This window comes from Choloepus didactylus, chromosome 17 (assembly GCF_015220235.1).
Source record: "Choloepus didactylus isolate mChoDid1 chromosome 17, mChoDid1.pri, whole genome shotgun sequence".
In the NCBI taxonomy this organism is placed as follows: Eukaryota; Metazoa; Chordata; class Mammalia; order Pilosa; family Megalonychidae; genus Choloepus; species Choloepus didactylus.
The window spans coordinates 17,210,661-17,225,659 of NC_051323.1; the positions used below are offsets into that span (position 1 = coordinate 17,210,661).

At 38.1% G+C, this 14,999-nt stretch overlaps 1 protein-coding gene and 1 non-coding gene across 4 annotated transcripts in view; one reads left to right on the plus strand and one right to left on the minus strand.

Moving 5' to 3' along the window:
- The window catches only part of LOC119512563 (meiosis 1 associated protein), a 107,437-nt gene that overhangs the window by 21,551 nt on the left and 70,887 nt on the right, over window positions 1-14,999 (plus strand). For all 3 annotated transcript variants that reach the window (XM_037807311.1, XM_037807312.1, XM_037807313.1), the window contains exon 4: window positions 255-423. In XM_037807311.1, coding sequence (XP_037663239.1) covers window positions 255-423 — 169 coding nt within the window. The remainder of the gene's footprint in view (window positions 1-254; window positions 424-14,999) is intronic.
- Window positions 579-685, minus strand: LOC119512996. Its single transcript, XR_005212506.1, has one exon. It is a non-coding gene; the product is annotated as a U6 spliceosomal RNA (small nuclear RNA).

A 14,999-nucleotide genomic window follows, 5' to 3' on the forward strand; every position in this document is an offset into this window, starting at 1 on the left:
ATACAGGTGTGGCTTCTCACTGGTCACTTTCTAGGATCAGTTCAGCCTAGAAGAGTTCTGTGATGACCTGTCCCACCAGAACCTGTCAAATGAAATCTTATTTGTAAGTTATGGTTAAATCCTCTTCTTTGAGTTAAATGCAATAGCCACTACCAGAGACTTCTGCTTCTTATATCCTTCAGATGCAACCTGTTATGATCCTCACTCTGTACACCAGGGAGAGTAGACATATTGATTCTTGGGTTTATTTCCAGATTACTATTCTGACTTCCCAGTCTGGAAAAGAAGTGGTCAAACAATTGGAGGAAGGGTTGAAAGATACAGACCTAGTCAGGGTCAGGAGGCTTCAGGTCGTTGAGATCACAAAGGAAGGCCTAGAATATATGGACTCAGCATCCCCTGTTGAAGACCCCAGCAACGATGGTAAGAATTTTAATGTACAGTCTATTACAGGTCAGGAAGTCTATTTTCCATGTTTGTTTGTTTGTTTGTTTTATGTTTTTAAATGATAAATGAAGCTGGAGATTTTACAGCAGTTCAGACAGATGTTTCTAGGTGTTGGAGTTGAATTTTTTTTTTTTAATATAGAACGCTTCATGAATTTGCATGTCATCCTTGCGCAGGGGCCATGCTAATCTTCTCTGTGTCATTCCAATTTTAGTATATGTGCTGCCGAAGCAAGCACTGGAGTTGAATTTTTTAATCATTGTTTTTTATTTCAGAAATAAAATATGCTATTAGTAAAAAATGAAATATTTTAGGTATCAAAAATAAAAATCCCTTCCGCCCCTTATCACTTTGAAAGGTTTGGTGTATCCCTCCCAACTTTTCTTTACACACACACACACACACACACACATACATACATACACACTCACCCACACATGATATATTTAATACTTTTATGGAATCATGACATAAACCATATTCTGCAACCTTCTTTGTTCTTGTTTGTTGGATAGCTATCTGTATCAGTATTTATCAATGTCTCGTTTTTTAAAGGCTGCGTGTTTTTTATTGTGTGATTGAACCATAATTTATTTGTACAATCACTTATTAATGAACAGTTTGGTTTATTGCATTTTTGTGTGTTTATAGTCAATGCTGTATGTACAGTCTTCTATACATAACTGCCTTCACAGGCTTATGATCTTTGAATCACACAGGGCCCTCTACTTGGGGTTTGAATTTTTGTTGTGCAAGTAAAGTTCAGTGGGACAATGGAGCATGCACCAAAGGCCTAGAGCCTCAGCTCACACACACCCTGTCTCCCACTTCCTCCCACCTCCCCAGAATAAGTTCAGTTACCTGCTCCCAAGCCCTACCTGCCCCTACCTGCTGCCCTGTGTTCCTGGGAGGGGCCTGGACGCACACCACTTGTGCACTGAGTTGCAGGGCAGGGCCCCAGATACCTGTGAGTGTATCTATTCACCCAGCAAGTATTCCAGTACCCGAGAGAGCATGACATTAAATAGCAAATAAAAAAAATACCATGACATTTTAAGGAAGAGACCAAGGAAGAAAGGAAAAAGTCTTATGATTTAGTACCCTTAATGGCACTTGGTCCTTCTTTTTCTAATGAGGGGTCCTGCATTTTCATTTTGTACTGGACCACCACAAATTATGTAACCGTCCCTGCTTAGATATATACTTGTGTGCTTGTGAAAGTATTTTCTATAGACTAAATTCCTAGAAGTAAAGTTACTAGGTAAAACAATATATATATTTTAAGTTTTGATAGTTACTGCCAAATGACCCTCCAAAAAGAGCATACCAATTTATACTTCTACCGATAGTAAATGGGAATTTTCTATTGGGAATTATTCTCTCTCTCTCTTTAAATCTTTGCTAATTAAATGGGGGGAAAATAATATTTTGTGTTTGAAATTAGACTTCTTCTTGAATGACCCCCTGGGATTACTTTGGAGGGAAAGTGTTATGTGGTCCTACATAGTGCTCTTTCCCCTTGTCCCATTTGCTCACTTTACTTGAGTGACATTTTCCTTGATATTTACATTTGAAAAAAAAATTCATGTTTTTTGTAAACAAATTTTAAAATGCAGGTAAGCACAAATAAGTAAATTTAACTCACCCACAATCCTGCAACCTTAACTTCGTGAAGGAGGAAATATTCAAAGAGAGTCTTAGAGGACTGATAGTCATGCAGAGGAAGAGAAAAGGGGCACTCAGAAAGCAGACCCAGAAGCATGAGAAAACGAGATCGGATCAGCCTTCAGAGATGTGCCCATATTCCCTGTGACTGAAGCCTAGCAGGAGGTGGCAGGGGTGAGGCTGTAAAGGGAGGCAAGGGGTAGATCAGGAAGGGTCACATATACCATACTAAGACATTTGGATTTTATCCTAAGGCAGTGGAAATTTATTAAAAGATTTTAGTCAGGAAGTCAAGTAGACATTTCCAAATTGTGGAGTTTAAGGGTTTTTTAACCATTTTGAATTCATTCAGCACTCAAGATACGGTTTGCCCTCCAGCAGTCCTTTCTGGCCACACTGGCCTTTTCCTCCACCACACATGTGGAAGTGCCCACTGTTCTGACAACTGTGATCGCTTCCTGGTCCCACTTGGATAACCTCACTCTTTTTTTCCCCCGATGTAATTAGGTCTTGGGGTTGGGAACTAAGAATGTGATTCCCATCAAATTCTGACACATTTGGATCCTTCCAGCATCAAGAGGCCACTCATATTGTTCTAGTGGGGGAGGGAGGATAATCAGCCTAAGCCATATGGTTTGTGAGTTCTCACATGCTGGTACACTTTGCACTTTTCAAGCCAGTCTCCTCACTGACTCCAGAACCTACTGTGCTTCTTTCTATCTCCATCCCTTCACTCATATTAGTCTTTTCCTTTTAATTCCTTCCCCCATCTTCTTCCAGCAAAATCCTCCCCACCCTTTAAGTCCTACTTCAGGTTTGTGACTACTGTATTGATTTTCCTTTCCTTAGAACAACCATATCTCTATGGTCTGCACCACACAATTTAGCACTTACTTATACAGCATGTAGAATTGCTCACCGTTGCTGTTGTGTGATAATTTTATCTCCTCATCTAAATTGTAGACTACTTGATGTCTTTTCTCTCTGCATTAAACTATAGATACCTTGGGATTAGAAAGTTGTTTGGCTCATTTCTGTGTCCCAGCATATTTTAGATTATCAGTAGGTATTTATTGGTTGAATGAATTGGTGGCAATGATACCTGTGGAGGCTGTTCTTGGTCTGCCCAACATCCCTCTTTCTCTTGTAACATCTCCACCCTCTTGGTCACAAAGTGGGCCGTGAACCAGGCTGAGATGATCATAGCTCCCCAGATCACCAGAGTCCTTCCCAACAGGTTCTGAAACTGAATCCATGAGACAGATGCTCTTTTTCCTCCTCTTTGACCATGGACAGATCAGGCATGAACTATGTTCTTTTCTCTGTTCAGTGACTGAACCCAGAAAGGACTTATTGTATCCCTGATGACATAGAGTTCAGAGTACTCTGAGGCTGCTTGACGCCTTTATGTAGAATACTCAGTGGCTAGGGCTGTGTAGAAGAGCTTTTAAATTCAGGAAAGCAGCTTCCTACCTTATTTCATGGCTGATGATTCTTCCAATAACTTCCTTATTTTCTTATAAATAATACATCATCCTGTAAGTTGCTTATAATTCCTCTTTGTGAGTTAAGTGTATGTCTGGTTCATTGCTTGAAAATCTCTCTAATATGCCTCTACTTTCCTCATAATTAATTCCTTTATTCCTTTAATATTTTGCTTCATTTTGATGTGTCTTCATCAAAAAATTGGCAATAGCAGCTTCTCTCATTCTCAGAATGATGAATGCTCTAGAATTAGGTTGCCTGAGTCTAAATCCAGTTCTATCACTTACTACCTGGGTGATTTTGGGCAAAGTACTTAACTTCTATAAGCCTTAGTTAATTCCTACCCCATTCCAATAGTAGGGAGTCTATGGGATCATATAAGTAAATTAATTAGTACATAGTAAGTGCTCAATAAAAGCTATTTTTAAAATTTTTATTGTAAACATATATGCAACATAATGGTTCCCATTTTAACCAATTTTAAGAATATAATTCAGTAATGTTAATTACATTCACAATGTTGTGCTACCATCACCACTCTCCATTACCAAAATTTTCCATAATTCCCAGAAAAAGTTAGTTATTATTATTAATATTTTTGAAAATGTCTGTATATGGATGGTCTAATGTATTTCTGATATTTGTTTTTCATGATCAGGTCCCAAGCAGACCATGAGTTACATGAAGGTAGGGTTGTGTCTTACACCACTCTGTATCAGAAGCATTTATCACTCTACCTGGCACATGGTAGATTTCTCAGTAAATGTTTCTTGAATAAATAAATGAATTATTGGAAAAAAAATTGAATGATTTGGAAAAGGTTGTGGTCTCCCTCTGTGACATCAACTCCAATAGTTAGGGACATATCCTTAATACCTATAGCTTCCCTTGGTAACCCTTGAATATCATGAATTGATATAAATAATTTTAGACTCTATATAATTTTTTACACTCATCAATTAAATAAAAGTTACTCAATTAAATAAAAATTGTCCATACTTTACTTTTTGAAGAGAGAAACAAGTTATAAGAAAATGTTGATATTACAGATTAATCTAAAAAGTAACCACAAATGCAGCAAATGCAGTGCCAAAGGGAAATGTATAGCCCTAACACCTACATTAAGAAAGAGCTACAACAAAAGACCTAACTGAACAACTGGAGAAACTGGAAAAATAACAGCAAACTACTCCCAAAGCAAGCAGAAGGAAAGAAGTAACAAAGATTAGAGTGGAAATAAATGAAATGGAGAACAACAACAACAACAAAGACAATAGAGAGAATCAATAAAACCAAAAGTTTGTTCTTTGAGAATATCAATAGTATCAACAAACCCTTAACTAGACTGACAAAGACAGAAAAACAGAAGTTGCAAATGAATAAAGTCATAAATGAGAGGAAGGTCATTACCCTGGAACCTGAATAAATAAAACAGATCATAAGAGGATGCTATGAACAACTGCATGCCAACAAACTAGACAACTTAGATGAAATGGGAAATTTCTCAGAAACACCTGAACAACCTACACTGACTCAATAGGAAATAGAAGACCTCAACAAACCAATCACAGGTAAAGAGATTAAATCAGTCATCAAAAACCTCCCAACATAGAAAAGCCCATGACCAGATGGCTTAACAGGTAAATTTTACCAAGCATTCCAAGAAGAATTAACATAATTCCTGCTCAAACTCTTCCAAAAAACAATTGAAGGAAAGGGAACACTACCTAACTCATTCTATGAAGCCAACATCACTCTAATACCAAAGCCTGAGAAAAATACTACAATAAAACTACAGACCAATCTCTCTAATGAATATAGATGCAAAAATCCTCAACAAAATACTTGCAAATTGAATCCAATGACACATTAAAAGAATTATACACTATGATCAACTGAGTTTTATCCCAGGTATGCAAGAGTGGTTCCACACAAGAAAATCAAGTAATTTAATATACCACATTAATAAATAGAAAGGGAAAATAACCACATGATAATCTTGACTGATGCAGAGAAGGCATATGATGAAATTCAGCAACTTTTCTTGGTAAAAACACTTTGAAAGGTAGGAATCAAAGGAAACTTCCTCAACATGATAAAGGGCATATATAAAAAAAAACTCACACTAACAATCTTACTCAATGGTGAGAGATTGAAAGCTTTCCGTATAAGATCAGGAACAAGACAGAGATGCCCACTTCACCACTGTTATTCAGCATTGTGCTAGAAATTCGAGCTAAATCAGTTAGGCAAGAAAAAGAAATAAAAGGCATCCAAGTCAGAAAGGAAGAAGTAAAACTCTCGCTATTTGCAGATAACATGATTTAATATTTATAAAATAGTGAAAGAACTATGACAAAGCTACCTGAGCTGATAAATGAGTTCAGCAAAGTGGTAGGATACAAGATGAACACGCAAAAATCAATGACGTTTCTATACACTAGTAATGAGCTCTCCAAGGAGGTAATCAAGAAAAAATTTCATTCATGATAGCAACTAAAAGAACCAAATATCTAGGAATAAATTTAACAAAGGATGTAAAGGACCTATACACGGAAAACTACAAAATATTTCTAAAAGAAATCAAAGAAGACCTAAATAAATGGAAAGACATTTCATGTTCATGGATTAGAATGCTAATTGTCATTAAGATGTCAATTCTGCCCAAATTGATCTACAGATTCAATGCAATACCAATCAAAATTCCAAAAACCTACTTTGCAGAAATGGAAAAACTAGTTATCAAATTTATTTGGAAGGGAAAGGGGCCTCAAATAGACAAAAACATCTTGAAAAAGAAGAATGAAGTGGTAGGACTCCTGCTTCCTGACTTTAAAGCATATTATAAAGCCACAGTGGTCAAAACAGCATGGTACTGGCATAAAGATAGACTTGTTGATCAATGGGATTTAATTGAGAGTTCAGAAATAGACCCTCAGATCTATGGTCAATTAATTTTAGACAAGGCTCCTGAACCCACTCAACTAGATCAGAACAGTCTCTTTAATAAATGATGCTGGGAGAACTGGATATCTGTATCCTGAAGAATGAAAAAGGACCCCTATATCACACCCTATACAAAAATTAACATAAGATGAATCAAAGACCTAAATATAAGAGCCACTACCATAAAACTCCTAGAAGAAAATAGATAGGAACATCATCAATACCTAGTGATACGAGGCAGTTTCTTAGACCTTACACCCAAAGCACAAGCAGTGAGAGAAAAAATAGATAAAAGGGACCTCCTCAAAATTGAATACTTCTGCGCTTCAAAGGCCTTTGTCAAATGAGTGAAAAGACATCCAACTCAATGGGGGAAAATATTTGGAAACTACATATCTGATAAGGGTTTGATACCCAAAATATACAAAGAAATCCTATAACTCAACAATAAAAAGACAAACATCCCAATTTTAAAATGGTCAAAAGACAGAAATAGACATTTTTCCACAGAGGAAATATAAATGACTAAAAACCACATGAAGACACAGTCTTCCCTCAGCAGAGGCTCTAGGAGGGCACGGCTTGGAAGAGGGACCAACTCACAAGTCCCAGGGAACATGTGCCAATACCAAGGACTTGTGGGTCAGTGGCAGAGACAAACTGTGGCACGACTGAACTGAAGGATTAGACTATTGCAACAACTTTAAATCTCCAGGAACAGCTGCGAGATTTGATTATTAAAGCCACTCTCCCTCCCTAACCACTCAGATACACACCCCACATTTGGAGAGGGCAGCACCAAATACACATGAAAACTTGGTGCACCAGTTGGACCCCACAAGTCTCAGACCACCACTCACCACAAAGACAAAGTTGGGGAGAACTGGCTTGAGGTGAATAGGTGGCTCACAGACACCACCTGCTGGTTAGTTAGAGGAAGTGTACTCCACCAAGCTGTAGATCTGACAAATTAGAGAGAAGTGTTTAAATCACCTACATATCTTAAAAGAACCCTATCAAGTTAAGCAAATGCCCAGAGGCCAAAAACAACAGAAAATTTTAAAGCATATGAAAAAACCAGATGATATGGATAACCCAAACACAAGCACCCAAATCAAAAGATCAGAGGAGACACAGTACTTGGAGCAATTAATCAAAGAACTAAAGACAAATAATGAGAGCATGGAACAGGACATAGAGGACATGAAAAAGACCCTAGAAGAGCATAAAGAAGAAATTGCAAGAGTAAATAAAAACAAATAGATGATCTTATGGAAATACAAGAAAGTTGACCAAATTAAAAAGATTCTAGATTCTCATAGTACAAGACTAGAGGAAACTGGACAGTGAATCAGGGACCTCAAGGATGACAGAATGGAAAAAGAAAGAACAAAAGAAAGAATGGGGGAAAAATCAAAAAAATCGAAATTGACCTCAGGGATATGACAGATAATATAAAATATCGAAGTATAAGATTTATTGGTGTCCCAGAAGGGAAAGAGAAGGGTAAAGGTCTAGGAAGAGTATTCAAAGAAATTGTTGGGGAAAACTTCCAAGATCTTCTAAACACTGTAAATATACAAATCATAACTGCCCAGCAAACTCCAAATAGAATAAATCCAAATAAACCCACTCTGAGACATATTCTGATCAGATTCTCAAATACTGAAGAGAAGGAGCAAGTTCTGAAAGCAGCAAGAGAAAAGCAATTCACCACTTACAAAGGAAACAACATAAGACTAAGTAGTGACTACTCAGCGGCCACCATGGAGGTGACAAGGCAGTGGTATGACATATTTAAAATTCTGAGAGAGAAAAATTTCCAACCAAGAATACTTTATCCAGCAAAGCTCTCCTTCAAATTTCAGGGAGAGCTTAAATTTTTCACAAACAAATGCTGAGAGAACTTGCTAACAAGAGACCTGCCCTACTGGAGATACTAAAGGGAGCCCTACCGACAGAGAAACAAAGAAAGGACAGAGAGACTTGGAGAAAGGTTCAGTACTAAAGAGATTTGGTATGGGTACAATAAAGGATATTAATAGAGAGAGGGGAAAAATATATATGACAAACATAAACCAAAGGATAAGATGGCTGATTCAAGAAATGCCTTCACGGTTATAACGTTGAACGTAAATGGATTAAACTCCCCAATTAAAAGATATAGATTTGCAGAATGGATCAAAAAAATGAACCATCAATATGTTGCATACAAGAGACTCATCTTAGACACAGGGACACAAAGAAATTGAAAGTGAAAGGATGGAAAAAAATATTTCATGCAAGCTACAGCCAAAAGAAAGCAGGTGAACATTTTTTCATGTGTTTCTTGGCCATTTGTATTTCCTCTTCAGAGAACTGTCTTTTCATATCTTTTGCTCATTTTATAATTGGGCTGTCTGTACTATTGTCATTGAGTTGTAGGATTTCTTTGTATATGCAAGATATCAGTCTTTTGTCAGATACATGGTTTCCAAAAATTTTTTCCCATTGAGTTGGCTGCCTCTTTACCTTTTTGAGAAATTCCTTTGAGGTGCAGAAACTTCTAAGCTTGAGGAGTTCCCATTTATCTATTTTCTCTTTTGTTGCTTGTGCTTTGGGTGTAAAGTCTAGGAAGTGGCCTCCTAATACAAGGTCTTGAAGATGTTTTCCTACATTATCTTCTAGGAGTTTTATGGTACTTTCTTTTATATTGAGATCTTTGGTCCATTTTGAGTTAATTTTTGTGTAGGGGGTGAGGTAGGGGTCCTCTTTCATTCTTTTGGATATGGATATCCAACTCTCCCAGCCCCATTTGTTGAAAAGACCATTATGGCTCAGTTCGGTGACTTTGGGGGCCTTATCAAAGATCAGTCGGCCATAGATCTGAGGGTCTATCTCTGAATTCTCAATTCGATTCCATTGATCTATATGTCTATCTTTGTGCCAGTACCATGCTGTTTTGGCAACTGTGGCTTTATAATAAGCTTCAAAGTCAGGGAGTGTAAGTCCTCCCACTTCGTTTTTCTTTTTTAGAGTGTCTTTAGCAATTCGAGGCATCTTCCCTTTCCAAATAAATTTGATAACTAGCTTTTCCAAGTCTGCAAAGTAGGTTGTTGGAATTTTGGTCGGGATTGCATTGAATCTGTAGATGAGTTTGGGTAGAATTGACATCTTAATGACATTTAGCCTTCCTATCCATGAACATGGAATATTTTTCCATCTTTTAAGGTCCCCTTCTATTTCTTTTAGTAGAGTTATGTAGTTTTCTTTGTATAGGTCTTTTACATCTTTGGTTAAGTTGATTCCTAGGTACTTGATTTTTTTAGTTGCTATTGAAAATGGTATCTTTTTCTTGAGTGTCTCTTCAGTTTGTTCATTTCTAGCATATAGAAACATTACTGACTTATGTGCATTAATCTTGTATCCTGCTACTTTGCTAAATTTGTTTATTAGCTCTAGTAGGTGTATCGTCGATTTCTCAGGGTTTTCTAGATATAAGATCATATCATCTGCAAACAATGACAGTTTTACTTCTTCTTTTCCAATTTGGATGCCTTTTATTTCTTTGTCTTGCCGGATTGCCCTGGCTAGCACTTCCAGCACAATGTTGAATAACAGTGGTGACAGCGGGCATCCTTGTCTTGTTCCTGATCTTAGAGGGAAGGCTTTCAGTCTCTCACCATTGAGTACTATGCTGGCTGTGGGTTTTTCATATATGCTCTTTATCATGTTGAGGAAGTTTCCTTCAATTCCTACCTTTTGAAGTGTTTTTATCAAAAAGGGATGTTGGATTTTGTCAAATGCTTTTTTAGCATCTATTGAGATGATCAATTGATTTTTCCCTTTCGAGTTTTTAATGTGTTGTAATACATTGATTGTTTTTCTTATGTTGAACCATCCTTGCATGCCTGGAATGAACCCCACTTGGTCATGGTGTATGATTTTTTTAATGTGTCTTTGGATTTGATTTGCAAGTATTTTGTTGAGGATTTTTGCATCTATATTCATTAGGGAGATTGGCCGGTAGTTTTCCTTTTTTGTAGCATCTTTGCCTGGTTTTGGTATTAGATTGATATTAGCTTCATAAAATGAGTTAGGTAGTGTTCCATTTTTTTCAATGTTTTGAAAGAGTTTGAGTAAGATTGGTGTCAGTTCTTTCTGGAAAGTTTGGTAGAATTCCCCTGTGAAGCCATCTGGCCCTGGGCATTTATTTGTGGGAAGATTTTTGATGACTGATTGGATCTCTTTGCTTCTGATGGGTTGGTTGAGGTCTTCTTTTTCTTCTCTGGTCAGTCTCGGTTGTTCATATGTTTCCAGGAAATTGTCCATTTCTTCTACATTATCCAGTGTGTTGCCATACAGTTGTTCATAATATCCTCTTATAATTTTTTTAATTTCTTCAGGATCTGCAGTTATGTCACCTTTTCATTCATTATTTTGTTTATATGGGTCTTCTCTCTTTTTGATTTTGTCAGTCTAGCTAGGGGCTTGTCAATCTTGTTGATCTTCTCAAAGAACCAACTTTTGGTGATATTTATCCTCTCTATTGTTTTTTTGTTCTCTATGTCATTTATTTCTGATTTAATCCTTGTTATTTCTTTTCTTCTACTTGGTTTAGGATTGGTTTGCTGTTCATTTTCTAGCTTCTTCAGTTGATCCGTTAGTTTTTTGATTTTGGCTCTTTCTTCCTTTTTAATATATGAGTTTAGTGCTATAAATTTCCGCCTTAGCACTGCTTTTGCTGCATCCCATAGGTTTTGGTATGTTGTGTTCTCATTTTCATTCGTCTCTATATATTTAGCAATTTCTCTTGCTATTTCTTCTTTAACCCACTGATTGTTTAGGAGTGCGTTGTTTAACCTCCAGGTATTTGTGAATTTTCTAAGTCTCTGATGGTTATTGACTTCTAATTGTATTCCATTGTGGTCAGAGAATGTGCTTTGAATAATTTCAATCTTTTTAAATTTATTGAGGCTTGTTTTATGTCCCAGCATATGATCTATTCTGGAGAAAGTTCCATGAGCACTAGAAAAGTATGTGTATCCTAGTGATTTGGGATGTAATGTCCTGTATATGTCTGTTAAATCTAATTCATTTATCAGATTGTTTAGGTTTTCAATTTCCTGATTGGTCTTCTGTTTGGTTGATCTATCTATAGGAGAGAGTGATGTGTTGAAGTCTCCCACAATTATTGTGGAAACATCGATTGCTTCCTTTAGTTTTGCCAGTGTTTCTCTCATGTATTTTGTGGCACCTTGATTGGGTGCATAGACATTTACGATTGTTATTTCTTCTTGCTGAATTGCCCCTTTTATTAGTATGTAGTGGCCTTCTTTGTCTCTCAAAATATCCCTGCATTTGAAGTCTATTTTATCTGAGATTAATATTGCTACACCTGCTTTCTTTTGGCTGTAGCTTGCATGAAATATTTTTTTCCATCCTTTTACTTTCAGTTTCTTTGTGTCCCTGTGTCTAAGATGAGTCTCTTGTATGCAACATATTGATGGTTCATTTTTTTGATCCATTCTGCGAATCTATATCTTTTGATTGGGGAGTTTAATCCATTTACATGCAACGTTAAGACTGTGAAGGCATTTCTTGAATTGGCCAACTTATCCTTTGGTTTATGTTTGCCATATTTTTCCCTCTCTCTATTAATATCCTTTATTGTACCCATACCGAATCTCTTTAGTACTGAACCTTTCTCCAAGTCTCTCTGTCCTGTCTTTGTTTCTCTGTCTGTAGGGCTCCCTTTAGTATCTCCAGTAGGGCAGGTCTCTTGTTAGCAAATTCTCTCAGCATTTGTTTGTCTGTGAAAAATTTAAGCTCTCCCTGAAATTTGAAGGAGAGCTTTGCTGGATAAAGTATTCTTGGCTGGAAATTTTTCTCACTCAGAATTTTATATATATCGTGCCACTGCCTTCTTGCCTCCATGGTGGCTGCTGAGTAGTCACTACTTAGTCTTATGCTGTTTCCTTTGTATGTGGTGAATTGCTTTTCTCTTGCTGCTTTCAGAACTTGCTCCTTCTCTTCTGTGTTTGACAGTGTGATCAGTATATGTCTCGGAGTGGGTTTATTTGGATTTATTCTATTTGGAGTTCGCTGAGCATTTATGATTTGTGTATTTATGTTGTTTTGAAGATTGGGAAGTTTTCCCCAACAATTTCTTTGAATACTCTTCCTAGACCTTTACCCTTTTCTTCCCCTTCTGGGACACCAATGAGTCTTATATTTGGACGTTTCATGTTATCTATCATATCCCTGAGGTCCATTTCGATTTTTTCAATTTTTTACCCATTCTTTCTTTTATGCTTTCATTTTCTATTCTGTCATCTTCCAGGTCACTGATTCGTTGTTCAACTTCCTCTAGTCTTGTACTATGAGTGTCCAGAATCTTTTTAATTTGGTCAACAGTTTCTTTAATTTCCATAAGATCATCCATTTTTTTATTTAGTCTTGCAATGTCTTCTTATGCTCTTCTAGAGTCTTCTTGATTTCCTTCATATCCCGTACTATGGTCTCATTGTTCATCTTTAGTTCTTTGAGTAGCTGCTCTAGGTGCTGTGTCTCTTCTGGTATTTTGATTTGGGTGCTTGGGCTTGGGTTATCCATATCGTCTGGTGTTTTCATATGCTTTATAATTTTCTGTTGTTTTTGGCCTCTTGGCATTTGCTGAACTTGATAGGGTTCTTTTAGGGTTTGTAGACCTATTGAAGTCCTTATCTCTAATTTATCAGATCTACAGCTTCGTGGAGTACACTTTCTCTAACTAACCAGCAGGTGGCGTCCACGAGCCACCTGTTCTCCACAAGCCAGTTCTCCCCTGCTTAGCCTTTTTGGTGAGTGGGGGAGTGAGTCTTGTGGGGCCCAATTGGTGTACCAAGCTTGCGTGTGTAGTTGTTGTTGCCTGCCCTGTATGTGGGGTGTGTTTCTGGGCAGTCGGGGAGGGGGGGTGGTCCTAACAATCAAATCTCCCTGATGATCCTAGAGTTTTAAAGCGGCTGCAATAGTCTAATCCTTCAGTTCAGTCCTGCCACAGTTTGTCTCTGCCACTGACACACAAGTCTTTGGTATTGGCGTATGGCTCCTGAGACTTGCAAGTGGACCCCTCTTCCAGGCTGTGCACCCCGGGTCCTCTGTTGAGGGATGACTGTGCTATGTCACAGGTGAGTGCCGTCCCCCCAGGGCAGTGCTGGGCTGCTGAGCTGTGTAGGGAGGCTCCCAGTCTGCTCAAATGATGGCTGAATGGGGCTTTGTTAATTCACACTGCTCCACCTTCCCAGCTCTGGGACAATCAGCTGAGGTTGCAGGGAAGGCTAATGTCCACGCCCAGTTTTGTGGTGTGTGCCTGTTATTTGAAGCACTTCCGTCACACTGGGTTGTCTGGGGCAGCTCTGGGCTATGGGGCTGGCGATGGGCAGGAGTGTTTCCTGTCCACCAGGACGGTGGCTGTGAGCGGACACCCCCCTTTTCTTGGGAAGTTGTGGTGTTTAGTGAATTTTCTCAGCCACTGGATTATTGCCTTTTGTCTCAGAGGTCTCTTATTTCTGCTCTTGACTTGACGTGCCCAAATTGCAATTCTTTGAAGCTTTCTGTATTGGGCTTCTTAGAGTAATTGTTTTAGAAATAGAAAAAAGGATTAAAAAAAAAAAAGGGCCCTCCTCAGAGATCTAATGGGTTATTGAAATGCTAATAGACAAAGCAACCAGGGCCATTAAGGAAAGGTCCACAGGGCAGAGAGATCAGCTTTTCTTCGGGATTTGCATATGCACCTCAAGGCCTGAGCTCCGCCCTTCCCCTTTCTGTGTTCACCAGAACTCCAAAAATCCTCCGCTTTTATTTTGGAGTTTTTCGTGATATTTTTTTTTTTCTATGCCTGTCTCCTCTCTGCTGGGCTGGCAGCTCTCAGATTCTCTGGTGTCTGGTCTCAGTCTATCTATGGTTGGAATTTGGATCAGTAGAATGAGTTTCCGAGAAGGGCTACCACTGCAGTTCTCCCTTCTCCTTCCCGGAGCTGGCAGCCCCTCCTCCCACGGGACTGAGCCTGGCAGGGAGGGGCGCGGGTCCCCTGGCCGCAAAAACTTACAGATTTCGCTGATCTCAGCAGTTCGAAATTTTCATGAGTGTTGTATGAAGTATGCCCAAAGACAGATTGCTCTGTGGTGTCCAGTCCACGCAGTTCCTGGCTTTTTACCTACTTTCCTGGAGGAGTAACTAAAACTTACAGCTCACCAGTCTGCCATCTTGCCCCGCCTCTTAAAGGGGAAGGCGGCTGCATCTGATTGTTGTTCCTTTTTTATCATATTTTTTTATTTTAGAATTTAACATATATACATAAAAGTGATAACTTTCCAAGTGCAACTTAAAATGTAGAGAGCAAATTTCAAAGAATATTGTAGGTTAAAATTCCACAGTTTCAGGTATTTCCTTAATATGAAATATAACATACATACAAAAAAAGGTAATATCTTTCA